Source organism: Tachypleus tridentatus, chromosome 7, assembly GCF_004210375.1.
Source record: "Tachypleus tridentatus isolate NWPU-2018 chromosome 7, ASM421037v1, whole genome shotgun sequence".
Lineage (NCBI taxonomy): Eukaryota > Metazoa > Arthropoda > Merostomata > Xiphosura > Limulidae > Tachypleus > Tachypleus tridentatus.
In genome coordinates, this window is record NC_134831.1 from 53,559,052 (window position 1) to 53,585,702 (window position 26,651).

Below are 26,651 nucleotides of genomic sequence, written 5' to 3' on the forward strand. Positions count from 1 at the left end.
TGGTAACTGAATGGTTAGTATAGTATCACATACGAGGGCTGTTCAAAAAATACGCGGACTGTTTCAATTGCGCGGCTCTAGTTGGTTCCAGGGGAATCCGCTTGGTGTCGCTAGGTTTGCACAGATCAGCTGATTACGACGCCATTTCCCGATTGCAGATATCTTAATTTGTGTATTAGCTACGCGGTTTTAAGTGAAGTGCGATTTTTTCGTTTGGCGGATTTCAGAATGAATGACCTGAATGAACAACGACGTGCTGTGAAATTTTGTGTCAAACTTGGAAAATCTGCGACTGAAACTTTTGCTATGCTTAACACGGCTTACGGTGATGTTGCTATGAAGCGTACGGCATGTTTCAAGTGGCATGAACTTTTCAAGGATGGTCGACAGTCCATTGAAGATGATGAGCGTCCTGGACGTCCTTCCACGTCAACTGACGACCCACACGTCGACAAAATCAACACCCTGGTGCGGGCAAATCGACGTCTGACCGTCAGGGAGCTTGCTGAAGAGTGTGGGATATCAGTTGGATCTTGTTACGAGATTTTGACCGAAAAATTGAAGATGCACCGCGTTGCTGCGAAATTCAGCCCTCAGAACTCGTGAGTTTTTGGCCACACACTTGACCACTGTTCTTCCCCACCCCCCTACTCACCTGACCTTGCTCCTTGCGATTTTTTCTTGTTCCCCAAACTCAAAATACCCTTGAAAGGAAGAAGATTTGAGACGATTCCCGAGATTAAGGCAAATGCGATGAAGGAGCTGGAGGACATTACAAAAGTAGCGTACCAGGACTGTTTCAACAAGTGGAAACACCGTTGGGATAAGTGTGTGCGTTGGGAAGGAGAGTACTTTGAAGGGGTCCCAGACCTGTAACTTCTAAATAAAGTACATTTTGTTTTATGACGTCAGTCCGCGTATTTTTTGAACAGACCTCGTACTTTTGTTTGTTTTATCTACCCATCTTGTGTTTTCATATTTATAGTGTTTTTAATCCAATTTTCGAGGCATTGAAGATTCCTGGCAAATTCTAGAGAAAAGTGCCTTTTTTATTCACCCTTTAAGCACCTAGAGTACTCGCAGCCTTATGACAGCACTACTCGAATTGTTATACATTAAACTAAAGACTAAAAAGTCCTTTCTAATGTTTGTTTTTCTCTGTTAATAAAACCATAAATTTGTTTCAGACTTAAGAGCATGCAATAGGGCATGAACTAGATCGTTTGCACACAGATATTAAAATACAAATGAGGTTTAGAACAACGAATTTAGAATTTTACTTTTTTACGTTTTATTTCTTACGAGTCACAAATTGTTAATCTTCGAACATAATTAACCAGTGCTTCAAAGGAAAGAGGTTTGTAACTGCAGGCTAGAGTTATGATGGTCTCTTCACCTAAATTCTTCATCTGAAAGAGATTAAACATTGAATTTATTCTGATGTAACTATATAGTAAAACTGATAGATACATTTAAACACAATGCTAAAAGACGTGACTGCTGTTTCTAATTTTATGACATAATGTTCAGTATATCACATCTGAACAACAAGAAACTTTGTTTCTTTTTTGAAAATTATTGACGAAGTTGGCTTGCTTGAATACGTATGTGTTTTTTAGGCCTAACATACTTTATATTTTGCTTTTAAAATGTAGCATGCCACAGCTACGAGAGAGAAACAGCTGACGATGCTAGTTTATCTACGCATGCTCTGTCTGGTCACTTGTGTGATTATGCTTGTGCTACTCATGTAGAGGTGCATCGGTGTTTACACCCACGCACTTTGAAAGGACTAACTGGAGCTGCCACGACCTTTAAGTTCCATTTATCCTCAGTGAAGTTCACATCTTTAAATGGAACAAATGGCTTGGACACGTGTATTAACTTGACAATTTTACTTAGACAGTGAAAAGTCAATAAAACAAACAAAACGAAGTCGAAGCCCTTTCGAAAGGAATTGTATTGACGTCACTAAAGTAGTATCCATTTAAATTTAAAAAGTATTGACTCGCGGCTTCTCGCTGTTTTTAGGGAAGCTATGTAGTATACTTGGGTATATAAAGTGTTATTTCATACGTATGTTATCAAAGCAAAAACTTAATATTTGTAGCCATTGTTTTTGCGGAATGTTAACATGAAATAGAAAAAATATCTGCCCTTGAATTACCATGATAAGTTGGAAGTGGTTTAAAGCCTATTTTAAAAGCTTATCCAAAATAAAGAATCGTGTATGTGTTCGTAATATTTGTTTGTATTTAATCTCTGCAGTGAGCGAGTATTTTTTTATATGCGATATAATATGTATGCGCGCGCGTGTGTTTTGATTGGTTCACCAGTATAGGAACATGAGCTATATTTTGAAGCCCGTATCTTCTACCTAAAGGGCTTACGACTGTCAAACGTATGCGAGTCCTGCTCTGATAACGTTTTTCTGATATAACCGTTTTGGCGTCTTAGTCTGCCTTGGGTGAATAAGAAAATGTCGTTGTGACGTTGTGATAGTTTTTTTTTTCGTTTTTTTTTTTTTGAAAGATCAAACCGTTAATATCCGATGAATATTTTTGTTATTTAGACATATTACACTATTATTTTACTTATGCTGATGTAACTTTATATATGTGTTAACAGCTTTTATATATTTTTTTTCCGCTTTAAAGACGCCCAGCACTTCTTTTAAGAAATAAAAATATTATTCTGAAACAATCTGCTAATATCAGATAAATATAGTTCAAAACTTAGCCTACAGGAAAATACCCCAGTAAAATCTAAGGCAGGAAATGTAACGCTATTTTTAAAACTGCTGGTTTACTCTTCTGAAACTCGTGTTGAAAATAAGGGCACGTGCCAAGAGACCGAAGAAAGCAGTGGTACTAGCGCTTGAAACATTTCCACACTATTATAACTTAGTTTTTATACAGTTCATCATTTTTTCGTTATTGTCACATCGCTGTCTTGAAGAGAAAAAAAAGGTGAGGAACTGTCAGATAGAAGGGCGATACATAAAAAAGCCTCTTTCCGTTAATATATTTGTCTGAGGGTGAGAGAGAAGTTTTCATACTTAAGAATACTGAATTACCACTGTATCTTCATCACGAGGGAAGTATGTTTGTTTAAACTAATTTGGATTTATATGAATATTAACAAATCATTGTGTTGTTACTTTTTATTGTATCTACGCTCAAGCAAACAAAATTAATATTTCTCATTGATAGGTAGTCGTTTTTTGTTTTTTTTTATAGATTCAAGTTAAATTAGTATAAACTTGTGTTAGTCCAACATCTGGCATTTTCTATAGAATGATGTATGCGATAATACATAGGCTAAATTAAGAACTTCTTAAGGTTCAGCCATTCCTAATTTAAAGCTGACCAATGGATACGGCAACTAGTTACCAGAACCCACTGGTTACCAAGTCACGTATGTAGTCGAATAGCAGAATTGACTGCAATCGTTAAAACGCCCCCACAGCTGTAAATGCGGAGCATGTTCAGCTGCGTACTACTATTCGAACTTTGGACCTTATGATTCGCATCCCAGCATGTTTAGGTTACGACAAGTCATGTATGCAAAACAGATCTATGCTGTTTTACGTAAGAGTTGTAATAAAAACTGATAAAAAATATTGTGATATATGTATGTGCTTTTTCACTCGTTGTATGCTCATATTGGAAGTTATGGGTATTTTCTACTGCATCTTTAATATTAAAGGTTGTTAAAAGTACTTGACTCGTAATCTGAGGGTTGCGAATTCGAATCCCCGTCACAGCAAACATGCTCGCCGTTTCAGCCGTGGAGGCGTTGTAATGGTAGGTCAATCCCACTATTCGTTGGTAAAAGAGTAGCTCAAGAATTGGCGGTGGGTGGTGATGACTAGCTGCCTTCCCTCTAGTCTCACACTGCTAAATTAGGGACGGCTAGCACTGATAGCCCTCGAGTAGCTTTGCGCGAAATTCGATACAAACCAAAGCAAACTTTAATATTAATGTTCGTTTGATATTTGACAAAAGAAAATTCATCGAGGAAGTGGGATCAGCTGTATTCTACCATCAACAATAGTAGGAAGAGCCTGATATGGGTTTCTTTCTTGTAAACGTGAGGTTTCTCTCGACCCTTAGTGACATGATGGTATTATAATGTCTCTTTCCGCTTTCGGAGCTCGTGCTGTTTTTCCTAATGTTTTTTATGTATACAGTGTGAAAATATAGGATGTGTATATCCACTCTCTGTGATTCATAGTAACATACATGTATATATATATATATATATATGAGTGTGTAATGGTGGAAGAAGATGAAGAAGAAACAGAAAAATGGTTTGTACATTTAGGAAATATCACTTAGCCCTAACTTATTTTGTTATAAAAACTGAGATCAACCGTACGCGTGATTGAAAGTGCAAAGTAAGTACTTGTAGTGTATGGAAATGTACAGGAGTTCTTGAAGAGTAGAATCTGGAATTTTCAAGGATTTCCAGCTCGTGCTGTCTCTTTCTCTCTCCCTCTCCTCTATCTATCTATCTATCTATCTATCTGTGTGTGTGTGTGTGTGTACAGAAACACATAAATTATGTTTTTCCTACCTACTGCTTTGATATGTAGATATTTTTGGAGTTAATTGTGACAGCCATAAACTTGATCCTTTTCCGGTTGAACTTGAGAAGGACTTGGGGTGCAACTTTAGCTCCAAGATCGACTTTTAACTTCAAGAACCAAGTTTTCGCGTGCAACTGTGTACCGGAAGTTACTTTACGCAGCGGTCGCATGAAAATAAGTGTGTGAAGTGTTTTCAAATGCAGGTTCGAGGTGAAATATATCTTAACTTTATCAGTCTGTTTCGTTTCCAGTGCTCACTGCGTGAGAAGCATAATGTTATAGAAAGAAATGGAAATGTTGGATTATGTATCTATACTTTTTGTAGTTTATAGTAAACTGAAATAAAAGTCATATCTTTTACATTTAAAATTTTAATGGGAAATGAGTAATTTTAGTACTTTTGTAAGCCGTAACACACTGAATCGATGTCTTTTGAAACACTATTCATTACATATGTTGTTTTTGGTTAAATATGTTTCACTTGTTACTCTCGGACATCTTTGTAATTGATGTGTTAAGTTTATATGACATATTAATTAAGGTTTCAAGGGACATTTTAAAATCATTTTCTTGTTAGTGGAATTATGAACTAGCCATCATGTCTGTGTTCTTTCAGTTTTAATTCTCAAAACATCGGAGTGAAGATTGTGCTAATACCATCACACACACAGGGGGTGGACAAAGAAATGTGTCCTTTCTTGAAAATGTCGTTACTTTGTTATATTTTTTATTAAATAACAGAAAAATATGCAATACTGTATGTTTCTCGAATACGCTCAAATATGATCCCAGATTCTAATTTTAACACTGGCTTTCGTAAATACCTGAACTTTTCGTGATTTTTGTTACATATTCTCATAAAGTGTTGTCCATATGCTTTAGTTTCTTGGAACTTTTTATTCCAATTAGAACACATGTAGTTTTACATACTTTTCTGTCACCTAATAAGATATATAATAAATTAACAACATTTTTTTTTTTTGGTGGGGGGGGATATTTTTGTCTACCACCTGTATGTGTGTGTGTGTGTGTGTGTGTGTGTGTGTGTGTGTGTGTAGTGTGAGTAGCTTTCACACTTTTCTCCTTGAAACTTTTAGAATATTCAACATTGTCTTCTAAAGTGTCAACCTACCAAGATTGTTTGAGATTGATTCAGTAGGCTGGGAGTAATTACCAAACAGGGTGTACAAAATAGAAATAGGGTTAACTTCTATCTTCACTTCTTCAAATCATTCTCCATACTTCATAATGTTTTACATACAAATTTTGGTTGAGATAAGCCCAATAGGTTCAAAGGAGTGAGGGGGTAAACAAACACACATGTATCAAATATACAGATTTTTTAGAAAATGACATTTAACTAACAAATTGAAATGTTAATATTCTTAGTTTCAGTTTATTATTTTCATAACTTACGATTTTCGTGTAAATGAAGAACGGTTGAACGCCAGGAACCATTCAACTCCGTTATATTAGATGACTGGTTAAATGAATCGCATCGTTAACAATTATCTGTTTTATTCTTTGACATAACTTCGTCATCATATCAGTGTATAACCCTTTGTAACTATATTTATTTGCTTTTGTGCTGTTTTCACTAGACAAGTTTCTAGTAATAGGATTGATCTTAAAATGATTAATCCGCTTACCTTTGCTTCCTTCCACTTGAAGAACGCAAGTGACAAATTAACCATCTTAGAACATTCTTTTTCTCATAAGAAAGTAGAAGGTAAAAGATGTGCTCAACTTGAAGGCAAATATTCCGAAGAATTAGAATTATACAAATCTTCTATATAAATAGCTGATAGCTATTACCATTAGTAGCAGTAATCAACCAAATCTTCAATATAACTATAGATCGTCTTCAGTAAACCTGATTGAAGAACACACAATTTTAATTGGTAACAGTGTTTTTACATTTAACCTCTGATAGCTGTTATCGTTAGTAGCACATCGTGTTTCAACAATTAACCTCTATCTATTATCGTTAGTAGTACTAACGTTAGTACCTCTTTCTTTGTGAACCTGACGATGACCAAAGAAGGTCCAAACGTTGTTCGCTCCTCAACATAAACATTTTCTCAACACAAACCAGCCGTTTTTACATTTATATTTTACTAGCACACAATGTGTTTACAATTAACCTCTGACAGCTGTTATCGTTAGCAGCACACAATGTATAGTTAACTTCTGATAGTTATTATCGTTCGTAGCACACAATGTTTTAACAATTAACCTCTGATATCTGTTATTCTTAATAGCACACAATGTTTTTATAAATAACCTCCGATGGCTATTATCGTTAGTAGCACACAATGATTTTACAATTAACTTCTGATAGTTATTATCGTCAGCAGTACACAATGTTTTAACAATTAACCTCTTACAGGCATTATCGTTAGTACCACACAATGTTCTCACAGTTAACTTCTGATAGCGATTGTCGAATGTTTTAACAATTAACCTATGATATCTATTATCCTTTGTAGCACACGATGTTTCTACAGTTAACCCCTCATAGCTATTATTGTTAGTAGCACACAATGTTTTTACAATTAACCTTTGATGGCTATTATCGTTAGTATCACACAATGTTTTCACAATTAACTTCGGATAGCTATCATCATTAGTAGCGCACACTGTTTTTACAATTAATGTGTGATAAGTAGCAGCACAGTGTGTTAACAGTTAATCTGTAATAAGTGCTGGTTTAGTTGCACATGTAAATCACTGTGGTTCAAACACATGAACTGTGTATTTTAATTTATTGTAAACGTATTTACATTGGTAGTGCTTTTGTATTGCGTCGTTTTACTTGATAATCTGTTGATATATATAAAGGTAAACTTCCTTGATTTCACCATATGTGTAATTTTGTTTGTTATATTTAACGTATCTGGTTTATTTTGTATTGTTTTGTTTTTAAATCGTAAAATAAAAATATCAAAAACATGAAATTTTATTTTACTCTAATATTCGGGTATCTTACATGTGGAACATTTCAGGTGTGTTGTATGTTTTTGGATGGATTTTTCCTCATAGAATAAGTATAATAAAAAGTTGTACCCAGTATAAATTGGTATATATTGAAGAAACAACAATAGATGTGTGGAGTGTGCGTTTTACATCATTGCTGTTTGTGGTTTCCGTCATCATACACATTATGTGTAAAATGTATTTACTTACGGATACTCGTCTACAAAGTGCGATTGATGTTTCCGTCTGGCACGTGTCCTGCCATCCGGGATGTTGGTTTCAGAATGAAGCTACCGGTTACTGACAAATTTTGTCGCTTCCTGTGTGGACAGCAGTCATCCTGGATATACATGAGTGACCTTTGACCTTCTGGACAATGGAACTTCCTGAAGCCCCTGGAAGCAGCCAACATTGAATTGCTACCTCTCTTCGTATTACCGGGATGTGAAATACTGTAAATGTTGTTTCCTCAAGTAGCTGAACTATATACAGGAAACTGGCACTTTTAAATGTTCGATTTCATAGCTTTGAAAGACATAAAAATCCATTTAACTATTTTAATTAGTAAACTGTTACAGTAAATAAAATGAAATGTTTGGTTTTGTGTTGAAAGGGTTGCTGTTTTCTCGACTCTTCTTGTCCAAAGGGTGACTGGCTATTTGTAACCAGTTTTATTTATCACACTTATCATATGACACATGAATTAAACATATTTTGACTGTTCCATTTTTGGCCGTAACGTGTTATTTTATATCAAGTTTAGAAAACAATGTCTTATTATTGTTTTAGTGTAAAGCTTAAGTGTGTGTGTGTGTGTGTGTGTGTGTCCAGGTGATTAATAAGAGCTCTTCCCTTCGATTATCAGTACTTGGTAAACCATTAGTTTCTATATGCACGTCTTTGTGAAAAGATGTCTGTATCTTAAGTTTCGCGATAAGTTTCCAAGTTAGTGCTACTAAGCGTAGATTATCAAATGACATTTTTTAACTGTGCCTATATATTCGAAAGCTAGATAAATGAAATTTTAATTACCACGCCCACTTATAGTAGTGTGCGAAATAATTAACGTTTCCCACAGAGTACAATTATTTTAACTATAAAATATTGTGGTACAAGGGTGGAGACAATACAAACATCAGTTGTTGTTGAATATTCTCATGAAATTGTCTGTTGAATTCACCCACCTTACACTGACGTGTTAGTTCAGCCCACATCGTTTTCGTATTACACATCACTCGCTATTCCCGTTAAAAAAGAAATAACAGCTATTGTGTATTAGAAACAGAAAGTTCGCTTAACCAAAGATTTTATAACTGTCAGTTCTATGACTTTTTCATAATTCACCCAAAACTGAAAACCATTGCATAATTAAACTTGTATACTAAAGCCGTTGGTAAACGAGGGCTATAGAGGTGCTTCGAGTATCTTTGTATTTATGGCAAAGCTAATAAAGTTATCTTATGCTGTTATTAATTTTAAACTATTGGCCAGAAGGAAAGCAATACCTCATCATCATGTTTAAGGGATTAACTATTATTCTTGTAAATTATATGTTAGAGTGGGGGGGGGGCTGCATGGCCAGGTGGTTAGGGCATTTGATTCGCAGTATGAGTGTCGTAAGTTCGAATTCTCATTCTACTAAACATGCTTGCCCTTTCTGTCATAGAGGCGTTATAAAGTGAGGATGAATCCTTCTATTTGTTGATAAAGTAGCCCAAGAGTTCCCTCTGGTCTTTCATTGCTAAATGAGGGACGACTATTGCAGATAGCCTACGTGTAGCTTTGCACGAAATTCAAAACAAACCAAATATTAAAGTATGAAGAAAAATATTTTATTGCACTGTACGTATTTGAACCTGGTTTGCCAATTCCACATAAAGACCAACCTGGGCTTTCAAGCAGTTTGAATTGTACATTCATATAACACTGAAGTCGTTCACGTTTTATGTGTATATAAGTGATGATTTAATTAATGTCATTCTTTTGTTTCCAAATTAAACAAGTGGAAACTTGATATACCACTTATTTATTTAAATTTCTCACATTTAGTATTGTTGTTGTTAACAATTTTAAATCGGAGATGTAAAAAGAGTGTTCAGATCTTTGTATTTTACAAGCCGTTACCCAGGAAGTACTTCGTTTAATCCCATTGCTCATCAGATAATGGGACCTATAGTCACTAAAATGTCTAAAATGCTGTTTGTAGTTCTTTCAATTGAAATGTTATATTACTGTATTTTAGTTAAACGGATTTTGCTAATGCTTTTACTTAGTAATAAATTTAATGTTATCTATTTTTTTTCAGTTTTAAATTCAGCTTGATCTGTTGATAGAATACTGGGAAATGTATTGGTTTTTGTTCTTAGTGATTTAACTATAAAATCTTTGCACTACTGCTTCGTTAAAACTGAATATTTTATTGAACGTAGTGATATCTAAAACAAAAGTTGTTAGAATATAATGGTTATTATGGAATTTATATAGTACATAGTACACTAGAGAGGTTTCATCTAGGAATTTAGAGATTGGGCGTGGTGGGACTTTTGTGAAATCTTTTTAGTTATTCCCATTGGCGGTCCAGGCCCACAATTAACACTGCTACTACTACTACTACCCCCGCCATGTAAGTTTGAGTTGGTTGTTAAGCCTTATTAATAATATAGTTAAAATATGAATGGGAAACGTAATCTCGAGGTTTTGCCTTTGATTCCATTGTATCTTATGTACATGTTCCAGTAGCATTCTACAATTTTAAAACAAAGCTCTTGATACACCCGATTTGAAGTATACCGTTTTATAAGGTTTCCTCACGTTCACCACTTTTACATTCAACAATCTTTGACTGTTGGTAATATGCTGTAAAGCAGAGGGCCCTTGTTGTCATGTAGCTTAACACTATTCCTGACACATGAGTTTCAGTTGTGAAGATTTCATGCTTTTATATGTATGGAACTTACTATCTAAACATGATTGTATTACTAGTTTAAAACTCTTTCAAGAAGCACTTTCTTTGTACGTTAAATCTGTTTACAATATTTGTGACGGTTTGTGATGAGAGAATATATATATATATGTTTTCTTTTTCAGCCACTAAAAGACCAAAAATAGGTTTTTCATTTGATATTCTCATAAAGTGACGGAAGCTAGGCACGCCTCTTGCCTACCATCGCTTGTCCCTCCTGCCAACAGGTGACAGTGGTCACACGCACACTAAAAAATGAATAGTTTAAATCTCTTCATGATTCTATTTGTAGTAACATTTTATGAAGTAAATTTATAGGGTTACTTTCAAGTACGTTAGCTGGGACACACGCAAAGCAACCATTTTTAAGTTCGATTGAAAATTAAGAATATACATTTGTAGCGAAATACTCGTCTAGTTCGTATATTTAGATAGAGAGCGAACTAAACAGGTATAATGTTTGCTTCGCCAGTTAACGTTTAGCTGTATGCAGCATATATTAGTAATTAGAGATTGATCTGCGCGCGTGTTTTTCGATAAAAATGACGCTAATAAACACTGTGACGTCAAATAGACAATGTTGTTTTTGTCATACCAATGTTAATTACTGGATTGTTTCGGATTAAAGAGTAATCCAGATCTCATGTATCTTAATTATATCATTATTGCCTGATTGATTTGGAAAATTAAATAATTGATGCTATAAATGAATATGCAGTTCTGCATGTGGAATGGAGTATTAAAAGTTTCGAAGCATAAACTAATACACAGCCAGTGTAACCTTGAGAAGGTCCGGGTGTGACTTAGTGCTGGTGTTTCCGGACTTTGAATCCTATGATTCCAGTTCACGACCCGTTACCGTAGAAACTCATTCCACGCTGGGTGCACCATAAGTGTGAAGGTGAAATTGGTACGACTATGCACAGATAGTCCTTATGTAGCTTCGCGCAGGATTCTAGATGAAGCCGTAAGACAGCAAGCTGAGTAAGTCCTTCGTCAAGTAAGATGCGAGAAGTTGACAAGCTATACGTCACAAAAATATACATGTGGATTTTTTATTATCCACGTTATGGACCTTCATATTACAGTGACATTTTCACAGTATCCATGGTTTGTTTACATAAGCTCTGTATAAAACTCCGAAATGAAATGAATCTTACCTCGGCAGTCTGAAAATGTCATTTAATAACGGTTTAATAAAAAGTAGCTTATATCAAATTATATTCTCTGTATAAAAAAAGCCATTAATAACACTTTAATGTTCTGATAAGACATCCAAGAAACTACGGTAGCGTTGTTATCCTGCTGTGCTCGAAGTCACGACATGTGAATTGATATGTTTTCATTTATTAAATATCATTAAGACTGTAAATTATGCTTTTCAAAACATCTTTGAGCAAAATTATGTCGTGTGGCGTATTAATTATATAAAATTGCTGTACCCCTATCAGTCGGCTTATCTTGACTCAATACAGAAAAAAACACACACACATCTCTAAGTGCTTTTATGTATTGTTATAAATGGTTTTATTACGAAGATTTGAATTTTAATACAAAACTTCCCTTTTTCGAGCGTGAAAAAACAAAACGTTTAGAAACAAGTACGTCACGTGGAAAGAACACGGGAGTCGTACTGTTGTGATAAGTACAGCATACTGACTATAAAGTCACTGGTATTATTTTCGGTAAACTAATATAAACAAACATAATGTTTTATTTCAGATGCAAAGTGTCGAAACCACACATGCAAAAAGAAAAAGCCCCTTTATTCAATGTAGACTTCTTGAGCACTTGTGTATGTAAACAATATAGTTGAACAGTTTTCTCTCAAGATATCAGCGACACCTCACAGGTTCTTACATTTGCAATACTTCATTGAATTTATTTATTTTCTTTGTAAACCAAAAATATTCATTAAAACTTCTTTCGTATCTTACGTATGATAAAGTGAGCAGAATAACAAATTATTGTCAGTTTAATGTGAATACAAGCCAAAGTAAATAAATAATTAGTATCCGTTTTGGAACATATTGTAGAAATTGTAATTAAGTCACGTATCATGTTGTGCGATTGATACCTTTTCAACTGATTATAGAAAACTTGTATAAAATATTATTTTGACTTCTTAGATGTTTCTGTGAAATAACTACAACTGCATTATTTTTTTTATTATGAGCTTGCGATATATATATGCAGTTCATATGTTTTTAACCAAAACTCTTGACTTCCTGCTGTTATGTTAAAATGCAATATTTTGAAAACCTTTGAAAATTTTCTTCGGTACACGATATTACATATGGAATTAATGGCAAGCAGGATTAGATAGGAATGAGAAATTTTAAATCTGTCTGTAAGAAATATGAGAGAGAGAGAATTGTGGAATTGCAATATGGCGTAGCTCAACAGCATTTGCTGAAGGAATCATACTTTGATATTCATCATATTTTGTTGTTTTTATTTTTTATTGTTGCTATAGTAAGATGTGCATGGTTTAAAGACACTGGACAGAAGGTGTTCACCCAAATAAAGTTTTGCACCCAGTCGGTTGCTGTGTCAAGGTGTTGATTTGAATGTAAAATAAATAGAATTAATCCGTCTGCTCTCAGAGATTTGATGAGTTTGTGTTCCATTTTGTTAGAAATGGAAAACCCTCTCTAATTTCTCAGTTTTACTCAGTCTACAGATATGTTCCAGAAGTGCAAGTGCGGTGGAGGCTTGGCATGGCCAGGTGGTTAAGGCACTTGACTCGTAATGTGAGGGTTGCGGACTCGAATTCCGGTCGCACCAAACATGCTCGCCCTTTCAGCCGTGGGACGTTATATTGTGACGGTCAATCCCACTAGTCGTTGGTAAAAGAGTAGCCCAAAAGTTGGCGGTGGGTGGTGATGACTAGCTGCTTTCCTTCTAGTCTTACACTGTTAAATTGGAAAATAGTTATTTTTCATAAAAAATTGTTTAACATGCAATAGGTTTATTGTTATTTTAAAATTAATTAATAAATACATACTTAAAAAGTTCTCTTTTAATTTCTAATACGGTAAATATCGTTAGATATAACCCACATATACAAGAGCTTTTTTGGGGCTCTCAATAATTTTTAGGAGTGTGAAGGGGTCCTGAGACCAAAATGTTTGAGAACTGCTGGGTTAGAGAATAACAAAGGTAACTAGAACGTAATAAATTAGTGATTTTTCTGTACAATGTATTTATACCCAAACCGCATCGAAACAAAATAAATGAAAAAAAAATTCTATATTACTAAAAGCAGATATGAAACATAATAAACTTGCATATCGCAAAAGTAGCCATGTTAGGTGCATCAGAATTTCACCAGCTTTTTGCCCCTAAATGCTGGTCGTTTTATGAAAAACAAAACAAAAAAGCAATGCATTCTGCGTTTGATTCTTGGGGTAGAATTTAAGCGTATGTTAAAATTTTTATGAATCTAAATCTGAAATGAATTTCTTAACGTTAAGCACCTTTTTTTTGCGTATATATCAACATTTTTTATTTTTTTTATAAATATAGAGTCAGTGAACTTTACGTGGATAATCCTGGAACCAATGATAAGATATTAGTCCGATTAAACGTCTCCCTTCCTCGCCTGCCTTGTGATGGTATGTATATATTAATTCAGTTTATTGCGTTTTTTACCTTGGAGAGTTGTAATGTTTTACCATAATATTTTATTTAGAACCAAACGTAATGAAAACCAAATATAAGCGCGAGAAAACGTTTTAAACTCCAAAATAACTGAAGTATTGCAGCAGATAAGTGGCCACTTTTTAAGTACAGGTATATGTAGTCTTGTTGATTATGTGAACTATTTGGTTTTTCTTTTAAGTATTTTACTAAAGTTTCGTGAACTCAGTAATCCAAACTGTCTCAAGTGTTTAATACTTACTTGGATATGTAGTACTTTATATATGCAGTATACTTATGTAGATTATTTTTTAAAATATAATTTTATATTTTCCTTTGTATCTTACATAAGTAAAACACTTGTTTCATGGTGATCAAATAAAAAATATGCAAAAGTAAATGGTAAATAATCCACGTTCGTAAGAGGCCTTCAACGTTATGGTAGGGCTAGCTGTCGCCTTGCGCGAGGAACTCTAACCCTCCTTCCATGGCCCTGCATGGCCAGGTGGGTTAAGGCATTTGACTCATAATCTGAGGGTCGCACCAAACATGTTCACTCTTTCAGCTGTGGGGGCGTTGTAATATGACGGTCAAACCCACTATTCGTTGGTAAAAGAGTAGCTCAAGAGTTGGCGATAGGAGTGATGACTAGCTGCCTTCCCTCTAGACTTACACTGCTAAATTAGGGACGATTAGCGCAGATAGCTCTCGTGTTGCTTTGCGCAAAATTCCCAAACAAACAAACAAACCTCCTTCCATTGTGTTCGTGTGCGTTATAGAGGTTGCTGTTAAGTCCAACTGTTCGTTAGTCCAGTGCTTCTCAACCTTTTTCAATATATTCACCATTGTAAGTTTTCCACAACAGTTCGCTCACCTTAGTTAAAAAAAACACAAAGTACTAAAACTGTAAATATATAACAAACTACAACTATAATAAATAACGACTTCTTGTTTTTTAATTTGTTGTATAATTGATAATACTCATTCACCCCATCATTCGCATTCATCTTGATTCTGATCTCATTAAATCCTGGGTGAAATATTCACCCAATTGAGAAGCACTGGGTTAGACAAAGCACCACAATAGATGATAGTGGATGTTCTTGATTAGCTGCCTTCCTTTTAGTCTATGAGCTGGCCTTGTATAGTTTTGTATTTTTTAATCAACAGCTTCACAGTTCTAATTGCAGTGTTTTGGTGCCTAAATGCTCATGAGTCTCTATATAATGAGTAATTAAATAATAAATAATGTTAAGTATTGTTCGAAATCTGTAAACGTTCCTGGTCGAATATATTTTGTTTTCCGATTAATAAGCATTTATCTGAGTTGTATCTACCGAAGTTTATAATATAATAACTGTAGCAAACCAACAATATAGAACTGTCTCTTGGCGCGACAGTTTATAAACTTTTAGGGTGAAGTTCTCAAATGTTCAATTGGCAACAATATTCGAAGATACACTAATGCTTTTGTGAAACGTATTTTTGGCTCTTAAATTCCAGAATCATCTACAAATACAGAGAACACGCGGGACTTGCACAATACACATTTAAGAATATAAGTTACATGCATTTATGAATATATATTTGACTAAAACAAACATTGATATTAAAACAGACATACGAGTAAATCCATTACAGATCCTATTTAAATGAGTACAGCACACGTGACTTAATAGCATTAACTAACTAGTAAGAGATGGAACACGTATTTTTTTTTCTTCTAAACCTTGTATGATTTGATGAGATAAAGAATGTTGATGGTTACGTTATATAAATATAGATGTTTTGTACTTAAAGCTTTGGTTCGTGTGCTATAAATTATGCAAGATATTCTGGTATTGTTTTCATGGTAGTATCGTCTACTGTAAAGTGAAATCTTGTTTAATAACAGTTTTAACTCTTAGAAACAAATTGCTTTAGAACTAGCAACATACATTTTATCTTAAGCATTCAGTGGCTTGCTAGTCATATGTTGCATGCATTTTTTATGTATTTTGGTTACAAATTACAAATAAATAAATTCACTGTCCAAGAACTGATATCCGCCATGAAATATCTAATTCTGGACACCATCGGTTTGCTCATTAGATGTGTGCACGAAATTTTGTTTTTATCTATATATATTTTTAAATGTATTGATATTATCGGCCATATCATATGATAGTTTTATATGTGATGAATACGCTTTTCAATGGAGAGTGTTATCTTTGTCAATATGTGAAGAGTATAGGATGGTTCTGTAGAGCTTCCTGACGTCCCATTATCTTTGCTCATATTTGGCTTCTCTTAACCCAAGTACCAATAGAGGTAGTATTGTTAAAACAAAGCGCCTAATTTATTTACTCATGCTTCTATTTATGAAAGCGACACTGCAAGGGTTGACGAAACTGATGACTCATGATATTAAACATCGTCTCTCAACATAATAAAAACTGATCAGTCCATAACATATGCATGATCTCAAACAACGAGAGCTTGCAAACAGAATAGTTCTTGTGCTTGCTTGCTTAGAAACGCTAGGCCAATTAGATCAGAGTTCGTTAAAGGATAGATAGTGAAAACTTTTCGTATATTGTGAGTGATATGATTTATAGTATCTTCACGAATAGGAAAAAAAACAACAAAGATCTGTGCGTACTCAGTTAGGAGTTGTTTAATAGAAAGCTTATGTTTCACACTCTTCGTTGTTATTAACGGTTTACCATCCAAATTAACTGAGATAAGAGACGGCTAAGTAAATATCCCTATGATAGTTTCGTGGTGGGTTATTAAATAACTCAGTGGTTTCGATAACCCAGAGATTTATAGCAGCTGGATACTTCTAGATCGCCCCAGTGGTCGTCGCTCATCATGAAAAGTTGTATATTTATTGTAATGTTGTAAAACATCTATATTTAAGTTTAAATATACGTGTTTTTTTATGTATTTGACTTAAACTTTCTCACAGAACCTGGCCAGGTGGTTAAGGCACTCGACTCGTAATTTGAGGTTCGCGGGTTCGAATCCCCGTCATACCTAACATGCTCGCCCTTTCAGCCGTGGAGACGTTATAATGTGACCGTCTATCTCGCTATTCGTTGGTAAAAGAGTAGCCCAAGAGTTGGCGGTGGGTGGTGATGACTAGCTGCCTTCCCTCTAGTCTTACACTGCTAAATTAGGGACGGCTAGCGCAGATACCCCTTGTGTAGCTTTGCATAAATTCAAACCAAACTAAAACCCACAGAACATATTCTTTGTTCTAACTAAGTATGCATTGGAAGTTATCTCCTAGTATCATATCAGTTATTTTAACAAAACGTTTATAGTTTACACGTGGTTGTTAGTTGATTTAGCAAATCCTTTCAGAGAACTATAGATTATCAATTGATTTTTCATTTCACGAGTGCATTAGAGAAGTATTGTACAAACAGTTGAATCCACTTTCTTTTTCTTTTCTTTTTATGGCTAGGTGGTTAGGGTGCGCGACTGGCAATCTGAGGGTCACGAGTTCGAATCCCCGTCACACCAAACATGCTTGCCCTTTCAGCCGTGGGGTCGTTATAAGTCACGGTCAATCCAACTATTCGTTGGTAAAAGCGTAGCCCAATAGTTGACTGTGGGTGGTGATGACTAGCTGTTTTCTCTCTAGTCTTACACTGCTAGATTAGAGACGACTATCGCAGATAGCTTTGAGCGAAATTTAAGAACAAACAAACAAGCAAAAACAAATGCTTTTTTTTCTAACGCGGAAAGATACGTGTGCGACTACATTTTGAAGTATTAAAGTTGTATTTGCAAGCCAGTTTGACGTAGAATTAGTCACAATCGACCACGGATCTGAAGCTTGTGTTTTTTATACAAGTTTGTTGATCAAACACATCGCATATGTCACTGTATTTGGAGCTCGCGGTGCGCGCATGCTACGTCAACTTGATGTTGTTTTGCTGTGTATGAGATAAATGATGTTAGTAGAAAAGTTGTAAATGAATAAGAGTGAGGAGGAGGAACCAAGCTCATTGAGAATGCAAGAGAACATAATACTGTGTGCAAGTCGCTAGGGGATTCGTGCAAACTTTGTTGATACAGTGACATTCATTCACCACATTGTGCACGTTCGCAATTCGTGAATATATTAAACAAACCCTAAGGCTCTAACTTGTTTACGTTTTCAGAGTTCATACTTGTTTATAATTTTGTGTTATTTTGCAATTACAAATACGCTTTATAAACTGTTGTATGGATCATGCAAGCGTTATTTTTTTGTTTAACAAAAACTATAGTATACTGACTCCGATTTCTCTTTTTCGAATGAAAATAGTTTTAAATATCTTGAGTTGTTTTAATTAAACCAACCATATTAATCGTGATATTTTTCTTTTCCAAAAAGAAAACAAACAAAAACGACTTCTTAACCCTAACTCGTTATTTTGATTAAAATAAATAAAAATAACAGTGTGCGAATATTTAATATAGCTTTAGCAAATTGTAACCATTTTAAAGCAAAACTCGGGTATATTGACCCTGCTTTTTGCATTTGCTTTGCATGAAATTTGAAGTTTTCAAAACAAAATTACCTTCTTTGTGGTCAAATGATGATTGCAGCGTATTCTAACTTTATTATCGTTCCATTTAATGTAGAACTGATTTATTCTCTTTTCGTTTCAACACAATGTAAATAAACATTTGCCAATACCAAACGTTTTTGTAAGATCGTTGTTTAGATTATTCTTGCGAGTACATGGAAGCAGAGCAACAGATATAACTGAAGTAAGCCTATTTAATTGAGGGAGAGATCGAGAGAAAGCGTCAGCGTTTTTTAGTTAAGGGGAGTTAGAGAGTGGACATGTATGGGTAGAAGAAAGATAGGAAAAAGCACAAATGAAGATTCCATGATTTTTATAAATATCTTTCATACATAACTGATTACGGGTGGAATGATTGGAAGTCTTCAAACAGAAAAAAAAAAAACATAAATAAAACACCTTTTGCTTGCACATTACCAACAAAAATCCAGCCTTTTCAATTGTAGATCAGTTGGTTGACATGTTTGCCAAGGATTGCCATATTGGTCACTTTGATCTGAGGCCCGACATAGCCAGGTGGTTAGGATGTTCCAATCGTAATCCGAGGGTCGCGGGTTCAACTCTCCGTCACACCAAACATGCTCGCTATTTCAGCCGTGGGGGCGTTATAACTGGTAGTCAGTTCCGCTGTTTGTTGGTAAAAGAGTAGCCTAAGATTTGGTGGTGAGTAGTGGTGAGTAGCTGCCTTCTTTCTAGTCTTACATTGCTAAATTAGGGATGGCTAGCGCAGATAGCCCTCTTGTGGCTTTGCGCGAAACTCAAAAAACACACTTTGGCCTCAAAACGTCTTTGAGTTCGCGGCCACATAGCCTATATTACTTCGTTCACAGTGTTGTATCTGTACCTCGAGTTTGGATCTTGTAGCTTTAAAGGTGTTCCCGTACATAAGGAACAGACCAACAGAGATAGAGGCATTCACGCTTATATGTAAACATAAAATTATTAATTTAATAATTTTCTTATTTAGATAGTATCTAGATTATATGTGTAATTAACTTAAATTAGAATATGTGATATGCATTTAGCGTTGTTAATCTATTATCATATGTTACAGATGTGCTGAACCTCAAAAATGGCGAAGGATTGTTCATTGTTTCGCAGCACTTGTTTTTTGTTTATTTTACCTTTATGTTATCATATCAGAATGTTTATGTAACGTGTATAATTTTCATTAATTAATTTTTAGTGTTTAATTATGTTATATTTTACAAAAGAATTTGCTCAGATTCGGTACGGTGTACAGATTAGTCATGCCAAGTTTGAAGGTTTCTCGTTATCTTCAGCTACACAGGTGACGCCCCAGAGCTTCTCAAATATTTTAAAAGTCGATGGTTCTGAGCGCTTCACCCACACACACACACCTATAAACACTTGAAGAATGATGTGTAGTTGGAAGTACATGGACATCAAGTGGTGCTTCAGTGAACTTCAAATATTTAAAAAAAAAATGAAGTTTTGTCTGTTTCTATCTACACAGTTGACGTTTAAGTTGTTTTATCGCCACATGTAGAATTGAAGTTTTTTTATTTATTTTTAGTCAGTTAGGTGACACTAATGGCGTGTAAATGGTTCTGTTCTTTGTGTCATTAAAAAAACCTGCTAAAACTCGTGTATCCATTTAACTGACTCCAGTTGCTTTTCCTCTTTCTCTATATATACATATGTGTCATATTCTCATGACATTTTACCTGTTAAGGCCACCACGGCGTGTTGAATGTAAAGTATGCCAGGTTAAATGTGAAAAAGAAGGGACCACTATATGCGTCTGCCTGTGTCTGTTTAGGCCTTTTTCATTTTGTAGGTAAACAGAGAACAATGTTCACCATAAGTGAATAGAATAGAAACAAAGGTTACAAACTGCAAAATGGGATTGGAAGAACGAATCTCGCAACTTCTGGATTTGCAATGAAAAGATATTTGTTAATTGTGGGAAGGCGGTTGTTCCAAATATAGAAAATCAACAGAATAACGAAAAGTAATGAGAACATGAATGTTTTAATAGTGTGATAAAAACAGTGCACCCTTTTAAAAAATACTGGAATTCATCATCCTAATTCAAATACCATACAGTTCAACACCAAACTTCCTTCTGTGGTCAGTGTGCCACTAAAACAAGTATATATTTATATGCATGTGATATTAATTAACTGTGGGTATTGTTCAGTATGTGACATAAGAGTGAAACGGTAGTAATTGAAATAACATTATAAGAAATACATATTTTTATCATTTTTTTGACATTTTCATATTAAGATTCAGTAATCTTATGTATATATGTATACATAATCTTGATATGTATATAATCAGTTTTTGTTGTTAAAACTAGAATATCTTCTGTAAACTGTTTAAATGTAATAATCAGAAAACATTGCTTTAAACTTTTTAAACATATTCTCAAACAATGTAAAATGCTTCGAAATTATAATATTTCCATGTAAGGAGAAAGACTTACGAAAAGTAATTTTGATTATTTAGAATCATCTGGGTGTTTAACGTACTAAGCCTAAATTTGTTCAGTGTGCTTTCCCTTTATTATTGAAACATTGAGCTTAGGGTATTTTAAGAGCGGATCATCTTGATCCATTGATTTCAAATTCACGTGACGACTTATTTATAACTGTTGAAATCCGTATTATTACTTCAAGACAATACCCTTTAGTTACATACCAACTGTTAAAAAAATATTAAAGAATAGTATTTACTTCGAGCATTAAGAGGACTATCGTGAAAATCATTGTGTTTCTCCAATACTCTTGAGAACCACTCAAAGTGCGTCAAGTTTTATATGAAGACAAACACAGCAATACATTTGTTTGACATGTATTTGAAAGCAATGGATAAAAAATTCTTCATTAAACATCCTAAATGGAACATCTGAATAACCAGTTCTAATTAGTTTAACAGGTGAACGAGTCTGGTCTTACAGTTTAAAATCTCCTTTGCTAATTTGAAAGGACCGGCATGGCTAGGCGGTTAAGGCACTCGACTCGTAATCCGAGAGTCGCGGGCTCGAATTCCCGTCACACCACACTTGCTCGCCCTTTCAGCCGTGGGGTCATTATAATGTGACGTTCAATCCCACTATTCATTGGTAAGAGTAGTCCAAGAGTTGGCGGTGGGTAGTGATGACCAGTTGCTTTCCCTCTAGCCTTACACTGCAAAATTAGAGACGGATAGTGTAGATAGCCTTCGTGTAGCTTTGCGCGAAATTCACAAACAAACAAATCTCCTTTGTTAATTTGAATCAACAAACATCTCGCAAGACCCAATTGCTTACATGCGTCAACACGGCAATGCTAACTTGTAGCAAATGTCATAATGATACATTTCTTATAGCTGCCACTAGATGTGGCGCTGCATTGATTAGAGGAATATCGCATAATCTGTACAGATGTAACATTTTTAAACTATAAAAAAATATACCAATCTATTGTAAAGTTTTTATAATTAATATTAAAAACATTTCAGAACAGTTTGAATCTAAAATGTACATGATTGTGGTACAGGCATCTCTGAGTTAAAATCTTTTAGTAATTACTGTTGAAAGGTTTGTGAGTGGGTTTTTCACGTATTATTATTGCATTAGTTTTATAAGTTCCTAAATTCATACCAGATAATAAGAGAAAATTAAAAAAAAACTTTAGCAGCACTGGAAAGTTTATACAGAAGTTGATTGATTCACAAAAGTGGTTTTAAACCTTTAATTTTTTTTTTTCGACGATCGAATATTTGTAAATAATTATCTTTTTATTTGAATTCATTATCAAATATCGATTCGAAAACGTAACGAACTAACAAATACTTGCAAACATATTTTATGAAGTTTAGTTTGTTATGCATATTCGTGAAAAGAAATATTCGTTTTTAGACTATTTTGGTAATCTCGAAATGTTTACGAGTAATTTGACGACAATAAATAAATGAACGAGATTTATTCGAAATTCATTTTTACTCGCCCTTGGGATACAAATACAATTGTGGTCTCGGGAGGTCAAACTCTTTCGATTGATGTACTTGACCATGTCCAGGGTCTCAAAGATTAATTTAATCATGCCTAAAATAAATAAATGTGAGGGTAGGCTGGTAAAGATACTTATGAGTAATAAAATCGGATCAGGTGAACCGCAATTAATGCTTGGTACTGTTGTGCAACTACAATATAGCTAATAAAAGGGGCAGGGATATAAGTTCAGACTGACTTACTCTGTGGTCCGGCCCGGCCAGGTGGTTATGACACTCAAATAACAATCTGAGGGTCGCGGTTTCGAATATCCGTCACACCAAATATGCTCGCTATTTCAGCCGTGGGGGCGTTATAATGTAACAGTCAATCACACTATTCGTTGGTAAAAGAATAGCCCAAGAGTTGTGTATGGGTGATGATGACTAACTGCCTTCCCTCTTGTCTTACACTACTAACTACATTAGGGATGGCTAGCGCAGATAGTTCTTGTATAGTTTTGCGCGAAATTATAAAACAAACAAACAGCTTTCAGGAGAGTAATATTTCATGATACACTTTAATATTGTTCAGATAAATACGTATTTAGGATAAATATTTTTCTGCAGCTATTTTATTTGTATGCAACTTTTATACAAACTTTATGGTATTAAACAATTTTATCTAACTGAAAATGTAAATTTGACTCAATACATCATATACTATTGGTAATAACTGTAGATACGTAGAGTATCACGTAATTCAATGCTAATCCAGGCTGACTTACAGCATCAGCATTTGTGCTATTCTAAATGTTCTTTTACTGCTCTGATGACTTATGACGTCATCAAGATAATCGATTGTGCACTAAAATCGACTCTCTGTAAGGTTTCTACAGGCGTGGGTCAGACAAATGGGGTGAGCGTGTCTTTCTTGAAGTTCAAATCTACATTCAGTTATAGGCCTCCGCGATTGCTTAAAGCAAACACTCCATCTTAAAGTTTACTGTAAAAATCAAGTATTTATCACGTAACGTACACTCACTTTCACGACTTATTTAAGAAATTGTAAAACACGATTTTTTTATTGATTAAACGTTACAGATTAACCTACACTTTCTTCTTAAATGTATACGTGATAGACTAATCTTTATAATGGAGCTTTTTTTTATTCGATCAGTCCTCAATAAAGTTTAGTCGCATAATTTGTGATGCATACATATAAAAAATAAATATACAATTTTATTTAAAACTAAACTGTACTGATTCCCAAGAATTATGCACAGTTTTGTAATTATACGGATAGACTTTATAGTATAGTATATACTAGTAGTTAGAAGGTCAACAGTGTTATTTCGACTTCAAGAGAACTTGATTCTGTACTAGTTTCTGAGAAGTAACATTTTTAGCCGCGGCAAAGCGGCTCATAGAATGGTTCCGAGTTGTTTTGGTTTTTTAAAGTACAACTTTAACTCATAGCTCCGTTATATCTTGACCGATTTGGGATATAAATACAGTTGTGGTTTCGACTGATCTACTTGACCATGTCCAGGGTCTCATAAATTTAATCCTACCTAAAATAAATTAATTTCAGGGTAGACTCGTAAAGATGCTTATGAGATCAGGTGAACCGCACTCCATGCTTGGTACAGCTGTGCAATTACAATATAGCTATTAAAAGGGGTAGGGATAAAAGTTTTAGATTGACTTACTTTGTGGCCCGTCACGGCCAGGTGGTTAAGCTCGATTAGTAATCTGAGGGACGGGTTCGAATCTCTGTCACACAAAACATGTTCGCTCTTTCAGCCGTGGGGTGTTATAATGTGACGGTCAGTCCCACTATTCTTTGGTAAACGAGTAGCCCTAGAATTGGTGGCGGGTGTTGATGACTAACTGCCTTCATTCTAGCCTTAAAATGCCGAATTAGGGACGGCTAGCTGAGATAGCCCTTGTGTATCGTTGCGCGAAACTCCAAACAAACAGTTAATTTACTGTATTCCTGTAGGTAGTTAAGGATGTTACGTCATACCATTTAGTGCATCATATTCTTTCACTGTGATTTCATCGATATAATCATGTAGTATTTTCTTTAAAATTTGGTTATTTAACTTACAAAATGACACTCTAAAGTCATGGGAATTTGCTAGGTTGTAACCACTGTTTTCAAAGTATAAAAGATAAAAAATGGACTTAAAACATTGTACAGAAATAAAGGAAGGTTGATTGTTTAATGTAAAAAATACATTATTTCTAGTTTGTACAATCTGTGTTAGGATCACAAAATATATGAAAAATATACAGGTCGAGCTAAGAAGTCTGTACTGATATCAAATCATAAGGATTATTCTTCATATTGCTGAGAGACAAGTCCATGTTTATACTAATAACTAGGGTGTAAACATGACTTTCGAAATATACACAAAGTTCAAGACTACAGGACGAATCTTGTTCTATATAAGCATCATTGTTTAATTTGCAAAGAACCACACGAGTACCATTTATTTCTTTTTTTAATATACTGCTTACAGTATATATATATATATGTATGTATATTAGTTTGTTATAACTCAAACACAAATTAAACAAAAAATGCTGCATTGATTGAAAAGATCTCATGGTGCAAGTTACAATATGGGATGATAAAATATACCCTAAGTTTTGGAGGTGACTGCGGAAGTAGGATCCATATTGCAGTGGGTATACACCGTCTACCACTCAGAACCTCTATTCGCCAGTCTCACATAAGAAATAAAAGAGTAGCAATAGCTATAGAATTAGAAACAGAAATTAGGAGAACGAAATGCGGGTGCTCAAGTCCACAACGTCCCACATCTATATCACTCTTCACTACCTGCAGATAGTTGTGGGAAGGTGACTGCTCTCCTAAGTAAAGAATTGCTTGAAATAAAAAAAACAATAATTAGGAAATAGGGTACAACCATTTGGGGGTAAGTATGATGAAAACTTGATATTAGCATTCCAACCCCCAATATGGTAGAAAGGCACTTATTCACAGCCCAGCAAATTAACTATATATAAATATACTGTGCGTATTTATTTGAAATAAAGAAAGTGTCGGTCAACCTAGAGGATGGTTTCAAGTATATATGCTAGTCACTAGAATATGCACATTTATTTGTTTTCTACTTCTTGTTTTCTGAAGTATAACTTAGTGTCGTAATATCTTTAAAGTTTGTACTGGTTTTTTACAACTTTCATGGGAATTTGGATTGCCAGGAACATTCAAACTTGAATTGGTTGAAAAGATACAAGTACGATTATTATAAAGAGACGCTTTTATTAGGAACGTAAGAGTTTTCCTTGTTTGTGAAGATGTAAACTTCGTTCTAAACTTATAGAGATTGTCTTTTTAAATATGTATACATACATGTGTGTATTGTATATGAATAAAGTGGTTAACGTTAAATTACTTCCACGTTTTTCCAAGTTGCTTCGTTTATCAAGCTATAATTCAGGGTTTTTCAGGTATATATATGTACGTGTATAGCTTCGTTTATAGAAAGTAAAGAATTCGGGCACTTTAGTGCGTTTTTAATTATGGCTTTAAAACATTTAAGTTGGCGAAACAACAAGTCTTTAGGCCTAACGAAAGTTCTTTATGGTCTTCGAATCAGATGTGTTAAAACTGGTATACCAGATCTGTCTCTTGTCTGCCTAGGAGTCTTTCCTTTAGTTCCAGAATTTATTAGTTGGGCTGGATTCAAGTAGTTAGAGAAATGTGTTAGAAAAACTGTTTGTGTGCAGTACATTTTATTGCATATGGTGGTGTATAATGACTGAGCCGACAAACTAGTGAGGTCTTTTGGATCTAGTGGAAGCAATTAAAATCGTGTATGAGTGGAGATTGTTTTCATACATCTTGTGTACTGTTCTTGTAACAGGAGATAAGTATCTCAATAACATTAATTATAATACACACACATAAATGTGTTTGTGACGACCTTGTTAAGGATTA

The 26,651-nt window shown here is 34.5% G+C and overlaps 1 protein-coding gene across 2 annotated transcripts in view; it reads left to right on the forward strand.

The window, feature by feature from the left end:
- The window catches only part of LOC143255672 (endoplasmic reticulum-Golgi intermediate compartment protein 1-like), a 61,657-nt gene that overhangs the window by 21,610 nt on the left and 13,396 nt on the right, over window positions 1–26,651 (forward strand). For both annotated transcript variants that reach the window (XM_076511711.1, XM_076511712.1), the window contains one exon: window positions 14,058–14,146. In XM_076511711.1, coding sequence (XP_076367826.1) covers window positions 14,058–14,146 — 89 coding nt within the window. The remainder of the gene's footprint in view (window positions 1–14,057; window positions 14,147–26,651) is intronic.